This window comes from Ursus maritimus, unplaced genomic scaffold (genome assembly GCF_017311325.1).
Source record: "Ursus maritimus isolate PB19 unplaced genomic scaffold, ASM1731132v1 scaffold_19, whole genome shotgun sequence".
In the NCBI taxonomy this organism is placed as follows: Eukaryota; Metazoa; Chordata; class Mammalia; order Carnivora; family Ursidae; genus Ursus; species Ursus maritimus.
Window position 1 is genome coordinate 36363913 of NW_024424341.1, and position 23918 is coordinate 36387830.

At 52.6% G+C, this 23918-nt stretch overlaps 2 protein-coding genes across 2 annotated transcripts; one reads left to right on the plus strand and one right to left on the minus strand.

The window, feature by feature from the left end:
* Nucleotides 1-771: 771 nt before the first annotated feature.
* LOC103662105 (protein C19orf12 homolog) lies at nucleotides 772-5757 on the plus strand. Its single transcript, XM_008689759.2, has 3 exons — nucleotides 772-1370; nucleotides 4910-5150; nucleotides 5682-5757. Exons 1-2 carry the CDS (start codon nucleotides 1187-1189, stop codon nucleotides 5143-5145), a joined length of 420 nt encoding a protein of 139 aa, XP_008687981.1. The 5' UTR covers nucleotides 772-1186; the 3' UTR covers nucleotides 5146-5150; nucleotides 5682-5757.
* A 6335-nt stretch (nucleotides 5758-12092) lies between these two features.
* LOC103662106 (protein C19orf12 homolog) lies at nucleotides 12093-17558 on the minus strand. The gene is made up of 3 exons (XM_008689760.2): nucleotides 16966-17558; nucleotides 13347-13583; nucleotides 12093-12826 (listed from the first exon to the last, which is right to left on the minus strand). Exons 1-2 carry the CDS (start codon nucleotides 17147-17149, stop codon nucleotides 13348-13350), a joined length of 420 nt encoding a protein of 139 aa, XP_008687982.1. The 5' UTR covers nucleotides 17150-17558; the 3' UTR covers nucleotides 12093-12826; nucleotide 13347.
* Nucleotides 17559-23918: the final 6360 nt, after the last annotated feature.

Here is a 23918-nt window from a genome sequence, read left to right on the forward strand (position 1 = left end):
TCCTTGGGTCAGAAAGAAATGTAACCAAGAGTTACTGAGCAACAGGGTCTGCCCCAACCTTTGTCCAGTTCCTTTAGGGACTGCTTGCAAGAAAGCGGAGTGATGGAAGGAAGTGCCCTTAGAGTCTTGGGTCCAGCCGAGGCCAGAAGGAGAAGCATCAGCTCGTGGCCACTTTGATTTTACTTCCGGGGCCTGTCAGGTGGCCCGTCCATGTTGTGGGTCTCCATGCCCACTGACCCTGGGGCAGAGTCCACCCTGCCCCAGCCCTGCCTGCCTGCCAGTTCCCCACCAGTGCAGCAAACAGTTTCCTGACCTCAGACAATTGTTCTAAGGTCATTGTTCTAAAGGTCCATCTGGCTGTCTATCGGAACACATGCAAAGTGTTCTGGAATTCTGTGCTTTAGTTTATTCTCTCATTGTCCCATCTTGCTAGCCCTCCTTAGGGTCAGCCTACCCCCGCCTTTACCATCCCCCATGCAGAACTGGACGGGCATTAGGAGTGGCTGCTGATAGAAAATCAGTGGTTGTCTCAGCTACAGAATATTCATTTAGAGCCAACATGTCTGCAGGTCGCAGTGTTCCACACTCATACCAGGTACTTGCATCCATTCTGCCCAGACCTTTCCAGAATCCAGCTTGTAGGTGGGTTGTCTCATTTTACAGGTGAGGACTCTGACGCTCTGCTCAGGGTCACAGGCGGACAGGGGTGGGCACAAGGCCAGTGTGGTCATGGAGTCAGTACTTGCCCCCTTTCTGGCTTGGCACGAGCTCCGTTCCCTGTCCCATGACAGGGGAGTGGAGGCTGGGACGTCCTGCTCTCCGCCAGGCTCTGTGCCCTGGGGAGGCCTGAGGCAGCAGGAAGGGCGCAGACTCAAGAGAGGGCTCACTTGCCTCACTAGTGATGACCCGCGGGAGCCTGGGGCCGGGCCTGCTCCGTAACCCGGCACAAATCAGAAGCGAGGCAGAGGGCAAGGAAGACCTTTCCTCCCTTCTGCGGACTGTGTTGCTTATGAACTAAATGCTTCCCGGCTTCGTCCGTGACAAGGACCCAACCACAGGGCTGGTGCCGTCTGTCCCGCGTATGGCAGAGCTCCGGTTCTCTACATGAGGACTGTTGCTCGGAACTCCAGCCAGAGTAACATTTGGGTGCAGGTACTCTGACGCTCATTAAAACTCTCCCTTTGAAATGCTTCCTTTGAGGCACAAAAAGAAGCCCCTCTCGGTAGATGACGTCATGAAGCTGCTCGGCTGCATCTCGGAGTACGAGGATGTGAAGGTGACCTACAAGTGCTCTAAGAAGGGCGCGACGATCGCAGGGTCTGTGGCCTTCATCGGTGGTCTGGTCGGAGGACCACTCGGACTAGCTGCGGGTAAGCGCAAGCTCGCGGGGACAGTCAGCTCGGGGGTGTTGTAACAAAGGCCTTTGAAACCACAGACCTCACAGAAGTCTCTGTCCTGTGGGAGATGTTGGTTGAGTTGAGATTGCTTCTGTGACATGATTTGTGTCCCTAATTCCTCCTGCTGAAAACACAGGCTTCTGAGCGTGAAGGTCTCCGAATTGCAGGGCTTTCCAGCAAATGGCATCCATGTCGTGCAGACCTGGAGGGCGCCTCTCCCCTCAGCGATGTATCCGGGCATCTGAAGATGAAAGGGTGTCCTGGGTCCCTTGGATGGTCTCCTTCCCCGTCACCATGACAGGTCACTGCAGAAGGGAACCCGGGAGGAAGCTGGGTTTGCTGAGCACCCCCTAGGAGCAGACGCTGTCTGGCCATTTTACATGAGCTCATTCAGAGCGACTCACTATTCTGAAAGCAAACAGTCTCAGGCAGAAAAAGCACAAATATCCTAGAGGGGTCGTCCCTGCCCCCCGCTTTTACCCCCTGCTTCTACTTGACAGCCAGTTTCCAGCAATGAATGGAGGTTTGGCCCACTTTCCCATCATTCTTGGAGCCTGGAAGGGTTGCTTCCTCTGGCTTTGGAGCAGGAAGGGTTCCCGTGTGGTCTGACCCGTGGGTCAGGGCTGCTGTGTGGGCCTCACTTGAGGAGGGGCTGGGTTAGTTCTCCCGGGAGGTGCCTCAGATGGACCCTGCAACACAGGGAGCTTTGCCGCGTGTTCGGCTGCACTGGGCCCAGAGCATCACTGGACGCTGCTCTGTACGGGCAGCCTGTGCTGGCGACGGGGGAGAGCTCCCAGTCCGGCCTGCGGTCCTCCCACGACACAGGCTGGAGAGGTGATGGCCTATCTGCCCAGGTTGGCTTCTGCTTCCGGCTCCCGGCATGGCTTCCTGCTCTGCTCTGTGTTTCTGTGGCAGGACTGGCACACAGGGACATTCCGTGACGCAGAGGTCACACTGGGGAGTAAGTCATCGTGTGGGGACCCCCAGACCGTCCACCTGTCCGTGTCCCTTTGCAGCCTGTGAATTAGTGAGTCCTGACTTCAGCTTCTCAACATCCAATCAGCAGCCAGTGAGGGTGGAGACAAGGCCATTGCCTCCTTCCTCAGTGACAGTCTACATCTTTGTCCCCCCCCCCCATCTAAGGTGCTCAGGGGAGGGCTTGATGGGATCCTTTATCATATAGCTGATCCCAAATGCCATTGTGGGAGCATGTATTTTATCTGGGTTGTGTCAGCTCTGGTGGAGAACACGATGTCTGCCAGGAGAACCGGGGGACTCGCTACTTGCAGCCCCTAGTCGTGGGCGGGAACATTGTTTTACCCAGAAAACCAAGGTATTTTCTCTTCTCCAAAGAGTGAGTAATTTGCTGGTCGATATTCCTGGCGACTTTTTGCATTAAGTGCTGCTCTAAATCAAATCTTGCTGTTCTCCTAACGGTTTAGTGCAGATGAGGGCAACTCTGGGCTCTAAGCGCTTCGCGGGTGTCATGGGGAAAAGTTCAGTAAAACTTGTAAATGACTGGTTTTCCCTCCCCGAATCCTCCCTGCTTTTGGAGCAGAGGGGAAGGGTGGCCAGGGGCGGTGTTCAGCCTCCAGGGCCCGATGCTGGCCTGGGCTCAGCCCCAGGGGAGCTGTGTGCTCAGATGCCTCCACACTCGGCTTCCGGAGAGGGTGCAGGCGGGGGCGGCCCACACCTGGGTTCTCTCTGCCCGGGCTCTTTTCTCTCAAATAAACCTTTTATTCTGGAATAGTAGTAGAATTACAGACAAGCTGGCGAGACCGTGCAGAGAACTCCCGTGTATCCCTCACCGCTTCCGTTCCCCTGACGTTACCATCTTGTGTTACCAGGTGCCCTTGTCAAAGTAAGAAACCAACACCGATGCGTCACTACTACCTGGTCTCCAGGCTTTATTTGTACTTTGCCAGTTTTTGCATTACTGATGTGTTCCTGTCCCAGAATCCAGCTCAAGCTATCACAGTGCATTTAATCCTCATGCCTGCTTGGTCTCCCCGGGTCTGTGACAGTTGCTCAGACTTTGCTTGCTTTCATGGCCTGGGTAGTTTTGAGGAGTAACTGGGCAGGTATTTGTAGAATGCCTCTCTGTTTGGGTCTGCCTGAGGGCTTTCTCGTGCTTAGCCCAGGGTTAGGGACCTTTGGAAAGCTTACCGAGGACACAGGTGGACACCTGTCTCATAGCACCATTCCAGGGACGTGTTACATCCATAGGCCTCCCTGGCGATGTCCACCTTGATCACCTGGTTAAGGGGGTCTGTGCCAGCTTTCTCCACTGTGACATTAGTTTCCCCCTTTCCACGCTCTCCTCTTTTAGAGAGAGTCACTAAGTCCAGCCAGGCTGCATCTATTAATTTCTGATCATCGGTATTTAAAGCTCGAAGTTTTTAGGGGTGCCCGTGTGGCTCAGTCATTTAAGCATTTGCCTTCAACTCAGGTCGTGATCCCAGGGTCCTGGGATCGAGCCCCGCATTGGGTGCCCTGGTTAGCAGGGAGTCTGCTTCTCTCTCTCTCTCCTGCTTGTGCTCTTTGTCTCTCTCTCACTCTCGCTCTATCTCTCAAATAAATAAAAATCTTTTAAATTTTTTGTTTTAAAAATCATGGGACATTTTTCAGGATACAGATCTGGCATTCCGTGTGGTAGCAATGGGCAGGCGAGGAGTAGCCACCGCCCCTTAGACAGGGACCCAGCTTTCCGTCACCCACAGGCTCACTCAGCCCTCTTCCCTCCTCTCAACCTTCTGCCTGCCCCCTAAAGGCCTTTGAGTTTGAGACCCCTGCCCAGGGCACCTTCCTGTAGCCGACCTGGACCCACCTGGTCACATAGAACTTTACGTTTACACAGGGCTTCAAGTCCCAACATCAGACACCTTACATTTGATCATAAATTTACACTTAAAAATAATGGTTACGCCTTTTCGGGGTCACAGGAAGAGAAGTAGTTGAGGAAGTTGTATTTGTAGTTACCATCACACAGCTCTGGAGGGCTGGCATGAGAAACTGTTGCTTCAGAGTGAAGGTCTTCTCCTCTGTCCCCAGGGTGCTTTAGCCAAACGATTTCCCTGGAAATTTCTGAAGTTCAGGGGCAAAAAGCGTATTATGGAGACAACTCAGCCTCACCACTGAGATGGTTCCCGTAGAAAACACACTTGCGTCTCTGCTCTCTGCTTTAGGAGGAGAGTGTGTGTGGGAAGCAGGAAACCCGCAGGCCCTGGAGAAGATTTCCGTTAGCACAGATGTGCGGCGGGAGAGGCTTCGCGCTGCATCTGTGAGTGCAGAGCTTAGGGAAGGCACGTTGGGGTTCAATATCTGAGCCAAATGAACTGAAGACCCCATAAACCCTCCCCCCCCGCAAGGTGGGGTGGAGCGGGCACGAAGCCGAGCCGGTTCTGGCCACGCGGGAATGTGCCCACTCGTCCCGGCGGTGGACGTGCTTTCAGCAAGAGCCTGCCATGATTTATGAATAAGGCCCAACTAATTGAACCTTCCTTGTTTTCTAGGGGGGGCTGTCGGGGGTCTGTTAGGTGCATGGATGACATGGGGACAGTTCAAGCCGATTCCTCAGATCATAATGGAGCTGACGCCTGATAAGAAGCAAAGGCTGTATAATGAAGCCACCGCCATCCTCAGGGACCTGGAGTGGGTGGACGCTGTGGAGCTGACCAAGCAGGTCATGGGCAATGAGTTTGTGAAGAAGCAGCTGCTGGCCCTACTGAGAAAGTTCCTCAAAGGCTAACTAAGGTTCAGTACATTGACTGCGAAGGTTCTCCTGGGAAGCGGGGGTCTCATTTAGAGGATTCTGCTGACCCACAGGGTGGTGGGCTGTTTAGACGGTTCTCCCAACTCATAGAAGGTGATTGGGGAGTTGGGGGAAGCCTCACCCATTCATTGCTCATGTGTTGGGCCCAACTGTTCCAGACCCAGGGGACACAGGGTCCTAGCTCAGAGGCCCTGCAGTGATGTCCCCTGAAGTCCCTCCCCTCGCCTGCCTGCCTTTATTCCTGGGAAAAACCCCAACCCAACTCCTGACCTGTTTGGTCAGACGGAGCAGGCCTTGCTGAGTGAAGCCACCCTGGACCAACTGGGTCCTGGGGTGACTGTGGTGGGCACTCGGCCCGAGAGGGCAGTTGAGACCTGGAGTCCTGTTTCCCCCAGGAGGTGAAAGCACTTTCCTGGTTTTCCCCTCAGACTCTTCTCTCGGCTTTTCTGGTTTTAGTGTTCTTACTTCTGGGTCTCCTTGACAAAAATTTTCGTTTATTTATTTTTCAATAGGTAAAACCAGCCTGGTACTTAGAAGACTCCAGATGGTTTGAATGCAAAGGCAGGGCTTTCTCCAGCATGAACTCTGCCCCAGGCCCCTCCCCAGAGACAATCACTGTACAAATTTCTTGTGCATTCCTAAACTCGGTTTTTAAATAGTGTTTGAAAACCATTCATTTCCTTTTATTTCTCAGTGTTCATTGATGAAAGTTTAGGACAATCTATCCAAAAAAGGATGGTGAAACCACTACAAATTTTACCACCCAGAAGATCACTTTTAACACATTTGGTACGATTCATACACACCTTTTAATGCTATGTATGTCCATTTCCAGCATATTTACATTCTTCATGTTTAGGCCTCTTTAAATTCTTCTATCAATTAACATTATATAACATTTGTGATTTAATTAAAAGTTCCTTGTAAACATGTGTCATGGCTGTATACTATGCCATCCTACTTAGCCCTTTCCCTGCTGTGGTTTTCATTGCTGCAGTGAACAGTTTTGTGCTAACATTCTGTTCCTATTTTAGACTCTCATAGACTTTTGGATAGACTCCTCAAAGTGAAATGCTCGGTTAAGAAGTAGGCAGTATTTTTCAAGGTTCTTATATTCAGTCAGAATTCATTCTAGACAGTGATGTTGATAACTCGCTCTCCCTGCCACGGGGTTTGGGGTACACATCTCACTGCACCCTCACCAAGAAATAGGATGATAGTGTCTTAAGCCTTTGTGGATTTGATGGGTGACTACCGACATCTTGGTTTGGTTAGTTTTTCTTTGCTAATGGGGGTGACAAGGCTGGGGTCACCTGCAGATCGCCATCTTCCCAGGTGGTGTTGAAAGCCCCCCAGGCTCCCGGGGCTGATTCCCAGCAGAGGGGGAGGGGCCCTGGCTTGAACAGAGGGCTGGCTGTGGGCTGGCCCCCTGTGGCTGGCAGGACGGTGGCTGAGTGGTGGCAGCGGGGTGGCCAGGAAACAGCAGGGGGCTGCCAGCAGGGCAAGGAGGCAGCTGAGGGGGAAGCCTTGGTGGGGGGACCCGGTAGTTATAGAAAGAAGCCATCTGTTCTGGGCCGGCAATTAACCTGCTTTGGGTGTTGATGCGACAGTGACAAGCAAAGATGTTTCCAGGCAGATGGTGTATTTTCAGCTGGAATGAACTTTTTTATTTTTCTGTTTTTTGAGATGTCTGGCTTGGAAGTAAGCATGACTGGGGTGTGTTGCAATGCGGGGGGCGGTCAGGACTGGGGCTCCAGGCTTAGAAGGAAGTGTCCTCTCCCCATTCGTTACTGAGAGGTGCCATCTGCTGGGCAAGTAGGGGCATCCTCCCCCTTTCCCTCCCTGCCTTCCTGGCTCACCTGCCAGCCCAGGATGTGGCTCCACCAGGAGGCCCTTTTATGAGTTCCCCTGGGGAGGGGGACTGGGGTCTTCCTGGGGTCTTAATAAGCCATGAACAGAACATCAGCCACATCTCCTGCCACCTTTTTTGCAGATAAACCAGACTGTGCCTCAATCCTGAACAATCAACATATGGCCATTAGGAAGTGCCAGGATTCGTCTACACCATGCAGGGAAGGGGGACCAACTGATGAGTTTTCAGTTGTTGGAGGAGGTAAATGGCTTTATTAGCCGGAGGAGGCTCCCTGGACGATTGTGGTAGCAGTGGGTCAGGAGGTGAAGCTGGGGCGGCTGTGGGTACCCCAAATGCTGGCAAGTAGAGGGAGCAGAAAAGCGTTTCTCTAAGCTATAGAGATGATGGCTGTTTCTTTAATTTGTGTGAGTTTTAAGGGAAGGACGTTCCTCATTCTCATCTACAATTAAGCAAGTTCCAGGTTAATATCCAGGCAGCATCTGTTACGTAACAATTACTTGGTAAAAATAAATACAAATGCTGGAACCTACAAGTGGCAGGGCCTGAGGAAGAAGACACCGCGCACACATGCAGACGGATGCTCACTCACAGGCCAACAAGGCAGAGATGGGGATGGTAAGGGCTGGGCGGCTGCAATCGCAGATCGAGTGGCCAGGCAAGGCGTCCCTGAAAAGGTGAACATGAGTCAAGCCCTGCAGGAAATGAGGCAGATATTTGGGAGAAGAATATCCAAGGCAGAGGAAGCAACAAGTGCAAATGCCCTGGGGCAGCGGTGGCCCCAGCCTGGTGACGGAGCTGGGAGGACCCAGTGTGGCTGTTAGAAAGGGCGGGGGACAGCAGCTGGAGATGACCTAGAGGCAGGGGAGATGAAGCGGGGCCCGGTTTGTTGTGGTGGTTGGTTGTTGGTTGTGGTTTTGAGCGGGGAGTATGGGTACCAGGAGCTCAGTTTCTGAGTGTGAAGTTGGAGACCGAGCGGGCAGTGGTCCGGGAGGGACTGGAGCCAGGAGGGAAGTCTGGGCTGAGCCCCACAAGAAAGACAGGATGCGGGAGCAGCAGGGGTGGACAAGGAGGAGCAGCCGGCCAGGGCAGCAGCAGCGGTGAGCATAAGGGGCAGCCTGCCAGACGCCGCCCAGGGGGTGGTCGGGTGGCAGGAGGACCGAGAACCAGCCTGTGTTCAGTAACGCGGACGTCAGGTGTGGTGGTCACCTACAAGGAGGCCACCGTGATCAGAGACCATGTAGTGGGGCGGTGGGAGCAGGGGCTGCAGGAAAGCACCCAGAGAACGGGAGTCACCCTGGGGAATCAGCCAAGGAATGTCACTGCAAAGGGCAAGAGAGACATGGAGCGAGGGCTAGAGATGGAAAAGTTGCTTTTGAAACAGCGTCATTGGGATAAAATTCACATCCCATAAAATCCACCCACCCTTTAAAGTTTGCCATTCGGCGATCGCTAGTGTATTCGCAAGACTGTGCACCATCCCACTACCTAACTGCAGGGGCTTTTCACCACCCCAGACAGAAACCCCACACCCGTGAGAGCTCACTGCCCGTTCTCCCCTCCCCCAGTCCCTGACCACCACCCATGTCCCTTCAGTCTCTACGGATTTGCCTGTTCTGACATTTCACACAAGTGCCGTCCTTTACCATGTGCTCTCTTGTGACTGGCTCCGTCCACTTAGCATCTTTCCAAGTTGGTTCATGTTGTAGCGTGTATCCGAATATAATTCCTTTTTATTGCTGAATAATATCGCCTTGCATGTTTTATACAATGTATAGACCACGTCGTGATGGACATCTAGGTTGGTAACAATTTTTGGGCTGTTACAAAAAGAGGTGTTAATGGACACTCAATACAGGGTTTTTGTGGACGTGTTGTCAGTTCTCTGGGGTGCGTACCTAGGACACGAATTGCTTCTTTATATGGTAACTCTATGCTTAATATTCTGAGGAGCTGCCAAACTGTCTTGCAAAGTGGCTGCACCATTTTACGTTCCACCAGCAACGTATAAAGTTTCTGATTTCTTCCCAACCTCATCAATGCTTGTCATTGCCTTTTTTAAATTTTAGCCATCAGAGTAGGAAAAAAAGCAGCATCTCACTGTGCTTTGGATGACTAATGATGTTGAGCACCTTCTCGTGTGCTTACTGGCCATCTGAATATCATTTTTGGAGAAATGTCTATGCAAATCCTTCGCCCATTTTTGAACTGGGTTGTTTGTCTCTTTATTGTTGAGTGTGAGAGATCTTTATATATTCTAGATACTAGTCCCTTATCAGATACCTGATTTGTAATTTTTTCCCATCCTGTATTTTTTTTCACTTTGTGGATGGTGAAGAACAAAAGTTTTTAATTTGATGAAATCCCATTTATCTATTTTTTTGTCATTTGTGTTTTGTGTCATATCTACGAAACCACTATCGCATCATAAAGAGTTATTCCCGTGTTTCCATCTATGAAATGATCTATTTTGAGTTAATTTTTTATATGGTATAAGACAGGGGGTTGTCCAACCTCACTTTTTTCCACGTGGTTATACTCCTGTCCCAGAACCATCTGTTGAAAAGACAATTACTCCCCGTGTAATTGTCCTGATAACCTGTTGAAATTTTTCTTGTTTTTTCCTCTGGGAGAAATAACACAGGTGTGCTTGCAGCTGGGCACACCCTGCAGAGAGCTGGGAATGGTGATGAAAGGGAAAGAGGAGAATGACTGGAGCACTGGCCTCCACAAGGAGAGGGGTCCCGAGTGGAGGGGCTGGCACAAGTCAAGGTCAAGGTCAGTGTGTAGTACCAGGAGGAGAGATGGGCACAGGTGTCAGCAGTGAACTTTCTCTGCTTTCCACAGTGACACAGGCACCAAGTCAGCACTTCAGAGAAGCGGCAGACGAGGGTTGGGAGCTGGCAGAAGCGGTGAGCCGGAGAGGACGTGGGCTGGGAAGATGCAGGGTATTTGCCGGCTACATTGCAGCCCCCTCTGAGCTTAGCGATGATGAACTGGAACAGGTGCAGAGGGAGAGAGTGGAGGGATCCGAGTCCTCGGAGGGCTCCCTGCGCTGGGGCAGAAGGACAAGGCTTGTTCCTAGTGGCTGCAGCAAGCCGCCCTCTCCTGAGGATGGTCACAGTCATCCAGGGGGGAGGTCTTCAGCCATGCAGAGGCAGGCTGTCCTCTCAGGACAGGGAGACAATGCCATTGCCCCTCAATCAATTAGGGTGGAGAGGGAGTCACCAGTAAGTCCTGGACTCTCCCAGTGCCCCCTCTGTCTCAGTGGCCTGCGCTGCCTCCTCCGAGCCTTGATCTCATTGCCCTGGAAGCAGTAGGGTCCCCAGCACCTGCTACAGTCGGTCTTTCTCTTTATTCCCCTGTCACATGCACGTACGTGTGAAATTGCTGTGAGGTGAATAATGTGTGTGGCGCAGTCTACCGAATTTCATATACCTACCCGTGTACTACTTATTAGATTGGCTATGACATCGGCACAAAGGCGGTGTCACTCTGTCCCCGCTGCTCACACCAGGCCGGCTCCGTTCTCTCCTGCTGCCGTGAACAGCAGTGCTGCGAGTATCCTTACCTTCTTCCCATTGGAATGATTTTATGGCACTGTTTTCCCTGCAGAGAAATGTGTTGCCTGCAAAGGATATACAAAGTTATGGTTCCTGTGACTTTTTTCTTCAAGTCACTCTCCCGGCGGACGGCATCACCATGTACGTTCTCCACTGCTCCCTTGCGCGTGCGCGAGCTCCGTGTGTGTGCTCCGTACACGTATGTGTGCACGTGCGTGCGGGTGCGCGTGCTCCGTGTGTGTGAGCATCTGTCTGCATGTGTGTGCGGTGTCTTCTTCCTCAGGCCCTGCCACTTATGGGTTTGAGCATTTCTATTTATTTTTACCAAGTAATTGTTATGTAACATATACTGCCTGTATATTAACCTGGAATTTGCTTAATTGCAAATGAGAATGAGAACGTCTTTCCCTTAAAACTAACACAAATTAAAGAAACAGCCACCATCTCGATAGCTTAGAGAAACGCTTTTCTGGTCCCTCTACTTGCCAGCATTTGGGGTACCCACAGCAGCCCCGAGGCTGCGAGTCAGCTGGCCGGACCCCAGGTTCACCTCCTGACCCACAGTGACCACAATCGTCCAGGAATCCTCCCCTGGCTAATAAAGCCATTTACCTCCTCCAACAACTGAAAATGCATCAGTCAGTCCCCCTTCTCTGTGTGCTGTAGACGAATCCTGGCACTTCCTAATGGCCACATGTTGATTGTTCAGGGTGAGACACATTCTGGTGTATCTGCAAAAAAGGTGGCAGGAGACGTGGCTGATGTTCTGTTCATGGCTTATTAAGACCTCAGGAAGACGCAACCCCGCTCCCCAGGGGAACTCATAAAAGGGCCTCCTGGTGGAGCCACATCCTGGGCTGGCAGGTGAGCCAGGAAGGCAGGGAGGGAAAGGGGGAGGATGCCCCTACTTGCCCAGCAGATGGCACCTCTCAGTAACGAATGGGGAGAGGACACTTCCTTCTAAGCCTGGAGCCCCAGTCCTGACCGCCCCCCGCATTGCAACACACCCCAGTCATGCTTACTTCCAAGCCAGACATCTCAAAAAACAGAAAAGTAAAAAAGTTCATTCCAGCTGAAAATACACCATCTGCCTGGAAACATCTTTGCTCATTGCTGTCGCATCAACACCCAAAGCAGGTTAATAACTGGCCCAGAACAGATGGCTTCTTTCTATAATTACCGGGTCCCCCCACCAAGGCTTCCCCCTCAGCTGCCTCCTTGCCCTGCTGGCAGCCCCCTGCTGTTTCCTGGCCACCCCGCGGCCACCGCCCAGCCAGCCACCGTCCTGCCAGCCACAGGGGGCCAGCCCACAGCCGGCCCTCTGCTCAGGCCAGGGCCCCCTTCCCCTTTCCTGGGAATCAGCCCCGGGGGCCTGGGGGGCTTTCAACACCACCTGGGAAGATGGCGATCTGCAGGTGACCCCAGCCTTGTCACACCCACTAGCAGAGAAATCTAACCAAACCAAGATGTCGGTAGTCACCCATCAAATCCACAAAGGCTTAAGACACTATCATCCTATTTCTTGGTGAGGATGCAGTGAGATGTGTACCCCAAGCCCCGTGGCAGGGAGAGTGAGTTATCAACATCACTGTCTAGAATGAATTCTGACTGAATATAAGAACCTTGAAAAATACTGCCTACTTCTTAACCCAGCATTTCACTTTGAGGAGTCTATCCAAAAGTCTATGAGAGTCTAAAATACGAAAAGAATGTTAGCACAAAACTGTTCACTGCAGCAATGAAAACCACAGCAGGGAAAGGGCTAAGTAGGATGGAATAGTATACAGCCATGACACATGTTTACAAGGAATTTTAAATTAAATCACAAATGTTATATAATGTTAATTGATAAAAGCATTCAAAGAGGCCTAAACATGAAGAATGTAAATATGCTGGAAATGGACATACATAGCATTAAATGGTTTACCGGAAACTTACAAAATGTGTAAAAAGTGATTTCTTGGGTGGTAAAATTTGTAGTGGTTTCGTTATTCTTTTCTGGATTGTTCTAAGCTTTCATCAATACACACTGACAAATAAAAGGAAATGAATTCTTTTCAAACACTATATAAAAACCGAGTTAAGGAATGCACCAGAAATCGGTAGACTGGCTGTCTCAGAGGAAGGGCCTGGGGCAGGAGTCCATGCTGCAGGAAGCCTTGCTTTTCCATTTGTACCATCCGGAGACTTCTAAGTCTTCTAAGTAACAGGCTGGTTTTACCTACTGAAAAATAAATGAAAATTTTTGCAAAGGAGACTGAGAAGTAAGAATAGTAAAACTACAGAAGTGGGAGGAGAGCCTGAGGGGAAAACCAGGAAAGTGCTTTCACCTCCTGGGGGAGACAGGGCTCCAGGTCTGACCTGCCCTCTTGGGCCAAGTGCCCATCACAGTCACCCCAGGACCCAGCTGGTCTAGGGTGGCTTTACTCAGCAAGGCCCGCTCCCTCTGACCTGAAACAGGAGTTGGGTCAGGGTTTTTCCCAGGAATAAAGGCAGGCAGGCGAGGGGAGGGACTTCAGGGGACATCACTGCAGGGCCTCTGAACTAGGACCCTGTGTCCCCTGGGTCTGAAACAGTTGGGCCCAACACATGAGCAATGAATGGGTGAGGTTTCCCCCAACTCCCCAATCACCTTCTATGAGTTGAGAGAACCGTGTGAACGGCCGACCACCCTGTGGGTCAGCAGAATCCTCTAAATGAGACCCCCGCTTCCCAGGAGAACCTTTGCAGTCAATGTACTAAACCTTAGCCTTCGAGGAACTTTTCCAGCAGGGCCAGCAGTTGCTGCTTCACGGTCTCATTGTCCATGACCTGCTTGGTCAGCTCCACAGCGTCCTTCCACTCCAGGTCCCTGAGGATGGCGGTGGCTTCATTATAGAGCTTTTGCTTCTTATCAGGCGGCAGCTCCATTATGATCTGAGGAATCGGCTTGAACTGTCCCCTTGTCATCCATGCACCTAACAGACCCCCGGCAACCCCCCCTAGAAAACAAGGAAGGTTCAGTTAGTTGGTTTGATTAGTGCTCTTGCTGGGAGCACGTCCACCGCCGGGACAAGTGGGCACATTCCCGCGTGGGCCAGAACCGGCTCGGCTTCGTGCCCGCTCCACCCCACCTTGCTGGGGGACAAGGGTTTATGGGGTCTTCAGTTCATTTGGCTCAGATATTGAACCCCAACGTGCCTTCCCTGAGCTCTGCACTCACAGATGCAGCGCAAAGCCTCTCCCGCCGCACAGCTGTGCTAACGGAAATCTTCTCCAGGGCCTGCGGGTTTCCTGCTTCCCACACGCTCTCCTCGTAAAGCAGAGAGCAGAGACGCAAGTGCGTTTTCAACGGGAACCATCTCAGTGGTGAGACTGAGTTGTCTCCATAATATGCTTTTGCCCCTGAACTTCGGAAATTTCTAGGGAAATCGTTTGGCTAAAGCACCCTGGGGACAGAGGAGGAGACCTTCACTCTGAAGCAACTGTTTCTCATGCCAGCCCTCCAGAGCTGTGTGATGGTAACTACAAATACAACTTTCTCAACTACTTCTCTTCCTGTGACCCCAAAAAGGCATAACCATTATTATTAAAGGTAAATTTATGATCAAATGTAAGGTGCATGATGTTGGGACTTGAAGCCCTTATGTCAATGGAAAGTTCTATGTGACCAGGTGGGTCCAGGTCAGCTACAGGAAGGTGCCCTGGGGCAGGGGTCTCAAACTCAAGGGCCTTCAGGGGGCAGGCAGGAGGTTGAGAGGAGGGAAGAGGGCTGAGTGAGCCCGTGGGTGACGGAGAGAGGGTCCCTGTCTAAGGGGCGGTGGCTACCCCTCGCCTGCCCATTGCTACCACACGGAATGCCAGATCTGTATCCTGAAAAATGTCCCATGATTTTTAAAACGAAAATTTTTAAAGATTTTTATTTATTTGAGAGAGAGAGAAAAAGAGCACAAGCAGGGGAGAGAGAGAAGCAGGATCCCTGCCAACCAGGGCACCCAATGCGGGGCTCAATCCCAGGACCCTGGGATCACGACCTGAGTTGAAAGCAGATGCTTAAATGACTGAGCCACACGGGCACCCCTAAAAAGTTCGAGCTTTAAATACCGATGATCAGAAATTAATAGATGCAGCCCGGCTGGACTTAGTGACTTTCTCTGAAAGAGCAGAGCGTGGAAAGTGGGACCCTAACGTCACAGTGGGGAAATCTGGCACAGACCCCCCTTAACCAGGTGATCAAGGTGGACATCGCCAGCAAGGCCTGTGGATGTCACACGTCCCTGGAATGGTGCTATGAGACAGGTGTCCACCTGTGTCCTCGGTAAGCTTTCCAAAGGTCCCTAACCCCGGGCTAAGCATGAGAAAGCCCTCAGGGAGACTCAAACAGAGAGGCATTCTACAAATACCTGCCCAGTTACTCCTCAAAACTACCCAGGCCATGAAAGCAAGCAAAGTCTGAGCAACTGTCACAGACCCGGGGAGACGAAGCAGGCATGAGGATTAATTGCACTGTGATAGCTTGAGCTGGATTCTGGGACAGGAACACATCAGTAATGCAAAAACTGTCAAAGTACAAATAAAGCCTGGAGACCAGGTAGTAGTGACGCATCGGTGTTGGTTTCTTACTTTGACAAGGGCACCTGGTAACACAAGATGGTAACATCAGGGGAACGGAAGCGGTGAGGGATACACGGGAGTTCTCTGCACGGTCTCGCCAGCTTGTCTGTAATTCTACTACTATTCCAGAATAAAAGGTTTATCTGAGAGAACAGAGCCCGGGCAGAGAGAACCCAGGTGTGGGCTGACCCCGCCTGCACCCTCTCCGGAAGCCGAGTGTGGAGGCATCTGAGCACACAGCTCCCCTGGGGCTGAGCCCAGGCCGGCACCCGGCCCTGGAGGCTGAACACCGCCCCTGGCCACCCTTCCCCTCTGCTCCAAAAGCAGGGAGGATTCAGGGAGGGAAAACCAGTCATTTACAAGTTTTACTGAACTTTTTCTCATGACACCCGTGAAGCGCTTAGAGCCCAGAGTTGCCCTCATCTGCACTAAACCGTTAGGAGAACAGCAAGATTTGATTTAGAGCAGCACTTAATGCAAAAAGTCGCCAGGAATATCGACCAGCAAATTACTCATTCTTTGGAGAAGAGAAAAATCCTTGGTCTTCTGGGTAAATGATGTTCCCACCCACGACTAGGGGCTGCAAGTAGTGAGTCCCCCGGTTCTCCTGGCAGACATCGTGTTCTCCACCAGCGCTGACACAACCCAGACAAAATACATGCTCCCACAATGGCATCTGGGATCAGCTATATGATAAAGGATCCCATCAGGCCCTCCCCTGAGCACCTTAGATGGGGGGGGGGGGACAAAGATGTAGACTGTCACTGAGGAAGGAGGCAATGGCCTTGTCTCCTCCCTTACTGGCTGCTGCTTCGATGTTGAGAAGCTGAAGTCAGGACTCACTAATTCACAGGCTGCAAAGGGACACGGACAGGTGGACGGTCTGGGGCCCCCCACAGGCTGACTTACTCCCCAGTGTGATCTCAGCATCACGGAATGTCCCTGTGTGCCAGTCCTGTCACAGAAACACAGAGCAGAGCAGGAAGCCATGCCAGGAGCCGGAAACAGAAGCCAACCTGGGCAGACAGGCCGTCACCGCTCCAGCCTGTGTCGTGGGAGGACTGCAGGCCGGACTGGGAGCTCTAATCCAGCCCCTCCTCAAGTGAGGCCCACGCAGCAGCCCTGACCCACAGTTCAGACCACACGGGAACCCTTCCTGCTCTGAAGCCAGAGGAAGCAACCCTTCCTGGCTCCAAGAATGATGGGAAAGTGGGCCAAACCTCCATTCATTGCTGGAAACTGGCTGTCAAGTAGAAGCAGGGGGCAAAAGCAGGGGGCAGGGACGACCCCTCTAGGATATTTGTGCTTCTTCTGCCTGAGACTGTTTGCTTTCAGAATGGGGAGGCGCTCTGAATGAGCTCATGTAAAATGGCCAGACAGCGTCTGCTTCTAGGGGGTGCTCAGCAAACCCAGCTTCCTCCCGGGTTCCCTTCTGCAGTGACCTGTCATGGTGATGGGGAAGGAGACCATCCAAGGGACCCAGGACACCCTTTCATCTTCAGATGCCAGGATACATAGCTGAGGGGAGAGGCGCCCTCCAGGTCTGCATGACACAGATGCCATTTGCTGGAAAGCCCTGCAATTCGGAGACCTTCACGCTCAGAAGCCTGTGTTTTCAGCAGGAGGAATTAGGGACACAAATCATGTCACTGAAGCAACCTCAACTCAACCAACATCTCCCAGAGGACAGAGACTTCTGTGAGGTCTGTGGTTTCAAAGGCCTTTGTTACAATGCCCCCGAGCTGACTGTCCCCGCGAGCTTACGCTTACCCGCAGCTATTCCGAGTGGTCCTCCGACCAGACCACCGATGAAGGCCCCAGACCCTACGATCGTCGCGCCCTTCTTAGAGAACTTGTAGGTCACCTTCACATCCTCGTACTCCGAGATGCAGCCGAGCAGCTTCATGACGTCATCCACCGAGAGGGGCTTCTTTTTGTGCCTCAAAGGAAGCATTTCAAAGGGAGAGTTTTAATGAGCATCAGAGTACCTGCACCCAAATGTTACTCTGGCTGGAGTTCCGAGGAACAGTCCTCATGTAGAGAACGGGAGCTCTGCCGTACGCGGGACAGACGGCACCAGCCCTGTGGTTGGGTCCTTGTCACGGACGAAGCCGGGAAGCATTTAGTTCATAAGCAACACAGTCCGCAGAAGGGAGGAAAGGTCTTCCTTGCCCTCTGCCTCGCTTCTGATTTGTGCCGGGTTACGGAGCAGGCCCGGCCCCAGGCTCCCGCGGGTCATCACTAGTGAGGCAAGCGAGCCCTCTCTTGAGTCTGCGCCCTTCCTGCTGCCTCAGGCCTCCCCAGGGCACAGAGCCTGGCGGAGAGCAGGACGTCCCAGCCTCCACTCCCCTGTCATGGGACAGGGAACGGAGCTCGTGCCAAGCCAGAAAGGGGGCAAGTACTGACTCCATGACCACACTGGCCTTGTGCCCACCCCTGTCCGCCTGTGACCCTGAGCAGAGCGTCAGAGTCCTCACCTGTAAAATGAGACAACCCACCTACAAGCTGGATTCTGGAAAGGTCTGGGCAGAATGGATGCAAGTACCTGGTATGAGTGTGGAACACTGCGACCCGCAGACATGTTGGCTCTAAATGAATATTCTGTAGCTGAGACAACCACTGGCTTTTCCATCAGCAGCCACTCCTAAAGCCTCTACCAGCCCCTTGGGGGATGGTAAAGGCGGGGGCAGGTTGACCCTAAAGAGGACCAGTAAGATGAATAAACTAAACCACAGAATTCCAGGGCTTTGCATCTGTTCCGATAGACAGACAGATGGACCTTTAGAACAATGACCTTAGAACAATTGTCTGAGGTCAGGAAACTGTTTGCTGCACTGGTGGGGAACTGGCAGGCAGGCAGGGCTGGGGCAGGGTGGACTCTGCCCCAGGGTCAGTGGGCATGGAGACCCACAACACGGACGAGCCACCTGACAGGCCCCGGAAGTAAAATCAAAGTGGCCACGAGCTGATGCTTCTCCTTCTGGCCTCGGCTGGACCCAAGACTCTAAGGGCACTTCCTTCCATCACTCCGCTTTCTTGCAAGCAGTCCCTAAAGGAACTGGACAAAGCTTGGGGCAGACCCTGTTGCTCAGTAACTCTTGGTTACATCTCTTTCTAACCCAAGAAGAATCCAGAAGCAGCCTCTGATGTAAAATCATCCTCCCAGTCCTGGGAGAGACTTCTGAGCCCCTAGAATGAATCTCTGGGTCTGCTGGATCACCACAGTCAGGGTTCAGGACCTCTCCGCCGTCCCAGCAGAGGTAAGGCGTGTCCTGTGCTCTGACCCCTGCCGTGTTCTGAGATCCGTGGTTCTCCACAAGGGCACAGAATCACTGATGACCTTGGGAAATGCAGCCCGTGTGCGTGGGCTGAGATTCTGCGTGGGGACAAGCTCCAGCTGGCCTCTAACCCCACCTCGGACAGCAAGACTCTACAAGAGCATGACCCAGACATCGGACATCTGCTGCTTGGTGCTCGAGTTCAGAAAGTGCAAACAAGCCTCCCCCAATGTGTCTCTTTGACCAAGTGGGGTGTAGAGGCGATGGAGGGACAGGCCTTGCAGGGGTGCTCAAGGGACGGAGAAGGAATCAAGGGTGCCTGCCCCCGCTCTGGCCCCATGTGTCCTGGACGTGCCTACAAACCTCCGAGCTTCCCACACCTTTGCTCACTACTGGCAGCCCATTGTAGACAGAGTCCACGCCGCCCCCTCCACCCTGGAAGAGAGCCCACTCGAGGGTCAGGAATTGTCCACACACAAAGGTCACAATAATCAGATAGCATTACAACAGCAAAGGGACTGCACATGGCAGAAGTCACTAAGAAATGAGGGGATGGAGGGTGTGACTTGATTTACCCAGTAGCCATGGTGCTGTGAAGCTATGCAAATGAGTTTTATTTCAGATACTAATGTATTTCAAATATTGATAACCAAGGGAGTTACTGTCATAGTAAAACCTTTCAAAATGCCAATAATCCTCTTGTAAAACATCTAGTCATCATATAGCTTATATCTGGTTTATACGCAGCTTTCTATCTGGCAGTTATGCTGGGAAAAGGGGAGTCGAAGCTCGATTCTGGGAAGGCCCCTGTGGAGACTACAGTCAGCTCCCCATTTCCAGGCACATGAAGACCCCAAGCATGGTCTGCAAGGCGGGCTTCCTAGCCAGGGCACTCTGCCCAGACACGACTCCTAAAACAGGGTTTCTGCAGGATTACGGACCTGCACTCTGGAAACACTTTCTTTTCTTTTTTTTTTTAATTTAAGATTTTATTTATTGTTTTGATAGAGACAGCAAGAGAGGGAACACAAGCAAGGAGAGTGTGAGAGGGAGCAGCAGGCTTCCCGCCGAGCTGGGCCCGATGCGGGACTCGATCCCAGCACCCTGGGATCATGACCTGAGCCGAAGGCAGAGGCTTAATGGCTGAGGTGCCCCTGGAAACACTTTCTGCGTAACAAGAAAATGCATGGCAAGGAGGAAGGACACAGCCACTTCATACTCTATTGTGCATCTAAAAACCTAGCTTCCCACGGGCTCTGAATGACTCCCTAGAAACCCACAGGGACTAATAAGGCATCATCGTGCAAAGGCTACTCCCAACCTCCACTCAGCCCAGGCAGCCCAGCACAAGGCAGGAGCCCAGGGCTCTGCAGAACTGGAGGGCCAGCAGGGGTCGCAGTGTGTGGGAGGGCAGGGGACGACGTGGCCCGCCTCTGGCCTGGTTCAACACCTCCACACCACAGGAAGAGGTGGCATTGTGGCTGCCTCACTCCAAGACAAACCTGTTTAATTTCCTTGTGAGAATCATTTTAGACGTTAGAGCATCAGTAGACTCTTGTGGAAGGAAGGTTTGTCACCCCATCTCCTGAGTCCTTGCTAAAAACCCCGGCCTCCTGACTTCTCCGGGCTTGCCAGAGTGAGCAAGGAAGCCAGTCCTGCTTCTCCTCCCACTGTAAGCTTGCCTTTGTCTGTAAGCAACAAGGACGCCAGTAAGGAGGGAGGAGGGAGGAAAGTACTCTGATGGGGACAGACATCAGAGGGTGGGAACGGGGCCTCCCCTCCCCATATCACACCTATTTCAGAATCAGATTTGTCCACAACACGGACTCTGGTCACAGAAAGCCCATCTGCCAGCCACAGAGAAGGCAAATACCAACTTAAAGCCTTGGTTTCTTGTACCACCAGGCTGGTCTGCCGATGACAGCAAGGTTCTGGGGAAGAGGGAGATGTGCCCATCCCTGAGAGTGCAGCCCGGCTTTTTGAGATGGACCAGATTGTGAGAGAGCAGGGAGAGGAAGGCTTCAGAGCTAACACAGACCCCCATGCACCCTGTTTAAAAAGAAAAGAAAACAAAAGCAGAGCCTCTGAAGGAGTCAGGGTGATCTTGCTCACCTGCCATCTTTCTGCTTCTCTGCTGGAATTTATAAAATCCCACTGTGTGGCCTGGCTCTTGTAAGACTTGTCTTCCCAGCTCTGTAGGCCCCAGTGCGAAGGGCTCACGTGGACCCCACCAGCAGTGTCAGATGAGCCCACAGACATTTTAAGACTGAACTGTTGCTCGTATTTGAAAATCAGATTTCACATACATCTGATTTCTGATTTCTCTTGACAAATCAAAAGAGCGAGCCCCCCTGGACCACCTTCCGGTAGCCACAGAGGCAAAGCTAAGCCGGTACTGCCTTCTCTCTGCCATAGGCCCTAGCAGGGCCACCTTCCCCACCCAGGGGCCCATAAACAGGTCACTCTGCAACCTCTCAGAGTCTACCAGTCCCCAGCAAAGAATGCTCCCCTCCGAGATCCTTAACACCCATTCCTGGTCATCTCTAACTTACCCCGCAGGGCCAGGCTGAGGGTTCTGTCTCACCGGGCATCCTTCCAGGACTCTGTCCTGCATATGTAACCCCTGCAGCCCCACCCACGCGCCTGGGACCCAGAGGAGGGTGACACACACCTTGAGGTTACTGAGGAGGGCACACACATGTGGGTACCTGGGGAGGTCATACACACACCCAGAGTCACTATGCGGCGCGACGCTGGGTGCCGGGCCCTGATCGAGGCTGCGGGTTCTGACCCCAGCTGGGCCACTGCTGCTTACTTCTGGCGTGACGTCAGCCTCTCCGTGCCTCAGTGTCTTCATGTGGCAAATGTATACCCTAGCGACGTGGGGTCGCTCCGCAGGCCGCCCCACACCATGCCTTGGGTGCCCCACCTCACCCCTCCGCGCCTGCACCCTGAGCCCTTCACCTGCTGGGACGCGGTCCGCAACACAGGGGAGACCCAGGCCCATGGTTCTCCGGCCCCTCCCGCCCCAGGGTCTCCCCGCCCCCCGCCACCTGCAGGGTCGCTGGCACCGGGGCCCTTCCATTCGCTGCTCACCGTGGCGCCTTCACCACCGCCACAGCAACCACTGCCACCGCCACAGCCACCACCACCGCCACAGCCACCACCACCAGCTCCACCATCATCCCCACTGCCATGCTCTGTGCCGTCGTCGTCAACAGGTTCATGCTCTCTTCCACCACCTCCGCTACCATGGTCTTCCTCGCCCTTGCCACCACTGCCACTACCGCTGCCACCGCCAACACGGCCACTGCCGTCAACATCACCCTGTGCTGCTCTGGCGTCTTCGCCTTTGCCATGTGCTCCGCGGCCTTCCGCTGCCTGGCGGGGGCTCGAGAACGCGAGGTCCTAGCCTGAGGAATCAGCCGGAGTGTCTCCTCTTGGTCGGAGTCTAGGCCTGGCTCCTGAGTCTGGACTGAAGTCCCTGCAGCCCTCAGGCTGCGCTCCTCTGTGCCCATCGCCAGCGCTCTACCGCCGCACGCACACGCTCTGGACAGGCTTCCCTTGCACCTTCCTCAACTCGGAGAGGCCTCTCCCTTTGGCCCTTGATTCAGGATCTCTGACCCTTAGGCCTAAGGAAGCTCCTCCTTCCCCTCAGTGGGCAGGAAATGGAGCCCAGCGACCTGGATAAGTCCCAGATGCAAAGTTCATGTTTGCTGATCGTATGGGCCGAAGTCCAACATAAACTGCCCTTTCAGGTGCCTGCAGCAGGGGCCTCTGGGTGTGGGGGTTTGAAGGGCTCAGCGCTGGCTTTACTCCTAGGGTTCCAAGGGAAGGGGGAGTCCAGCTTCCAGGACAAAGCTGAGGTTGGGGAGCATCCTGGGAGGGGGCAGAGGTGGGGGTGGTGTGCAGGGAATACTTTAGAGGGAACACCCCCCACCCCGACACACACACACACACACACACACACACACACACACACACACACACAAGGGCTGGCCTTGAACCACCTCAGATCTGAAAAGGGCTCTGGGGGCTTTCCATGGCCTAGCCCACTAATCCTGACAGCGTCCTCCCACCTCGGCATGGCGGCCACTGCCGTGTTACACATAGGAGCAGTGAGGTGCAGAGAGGCTGGTCTGCCTGAGGCCACCCTGGTAGGGAGTGTCAGGGTCCAGATTCTAATCTGGGTCCACCGGGCTCAAAGCCGTCGCCGTAACCAGCCCTCTGCCTGGCTTTCCAGGAAGCCGGACACACCCAGACGATGGGCCTCTTTCACACTGCCAGAGTCATTTTGTTTCGTTTTCTTCTTTCTCCTCTCTTGAACGGGAAAGTACTTAGGGAGTATATGTTTGTATACACACACACACACACACACACACACACGTATACCATATACACACACATACATATAACATATATGCACACAAAACACACATATACATACATGTAGCATATATTTATACATACATGTGTATTTATGCATATATATTATACATATCTATCTATATACTATAGTATATACATGCCCCAATAAGGTGGTTTTTTTAAAAGAAAGATATATATTTGCTGACTTAAAACAGCTGTACATATTTACTATATACAACTCGAGAGTGTGGGGATAAGTATACACCTGTGAGACCATCACCATAATCTATACCATGAACATATCCATCACTCTAGAAGTTTCTTCCCGCCCTCTTTATTATCATTATCACTTGTGTATGTGTGCGCACTGGCATAGGATAAGAACACTTAACATAAGAGTTACCCTCTTTAGTATACATTTAGTATACAATATGAGTAGCTATAGGAAGTATGCTGTGTAGATTCCCAGCATTTATGTCTCTTACAGAACTGAAACTTTGTACTGTTTAACTAACATCATTTTGTTACTTCTGTTTCCCTTTTGTCCTCATTGTGAGAAAAGGGCCTCAAGCATTAACCAGGGTTCCCTGGCCACAGTGAAATAACCTCACCCATTTCTGAACAGCAGCTTTTGCTCGAGTTTGGGTGACTTTCAACAGTGAAAGTTCACCCAGGTTAAGAATAGCTCAACTGCCTCCAGGCTCAGGCCTGGGGGAGATTCTCCCATTTCTCTGCGGGCAGCGCCCTCTGGCGGCTCCTTAAAGAATTGGGCTGCTGGCTCCCCCAGAGGTGGGAAGGGGAGTTCTGAAGGGCAGGAAAGATGCTGGAAGGGAAAGAAACTGCAAAGTCGGGCCCCCCAGAGAAGGTGAGCTGTAAGAAGTCCAGCCAATGTTGCACCTGTCAGCAACCTGGGACCTTCATTCTGACATGAATAAGTCATACGATGGTTGCACACGCGAAGCCCGGCAATGGAACACATGATACCACAGTCTCCTAGTGGCAGCCAGGCCTCCTGCAGAGTGGGTCCTGTGAATGACAGGGGCACAGCGGGGTCCCCATCATGGTGACTGTGCACTG

Excerpts from the sequence above, each read along its gene's own strand:
- LOC103662105 (XM_008689759.2), top strand. The coding sequence starts at position 1,187 with ATGCTTCCTTTGAGGCACAAAAAGAAGCCCCTCTCGGTAGATGACGTC. Across the intron at positions 1,371-4,909 it reads ACCACTCGGACTAGCTGCGG|GGGGGGCTGTCGGGGGTCTG; the intron begins GTAAGCGCAAGC and ends CTTGTTTTCTAG.
- LOC103662106 (XM_008689760.2), bottom strand. The coding sequence starts at position 17,149 with ATGCTTCCTTTGAGGCACAAAAAGAAGCCCCTCTCGGTGGATGACGTC. Across the intron at positions 13,584-16,965 it reads ACCACTCGGAATAGCTGCGG|GGGGGGTTGCCGGGGGTCTG; the intron begins GTAAGCGTAAGC and ends CTTGTTTTCTAG.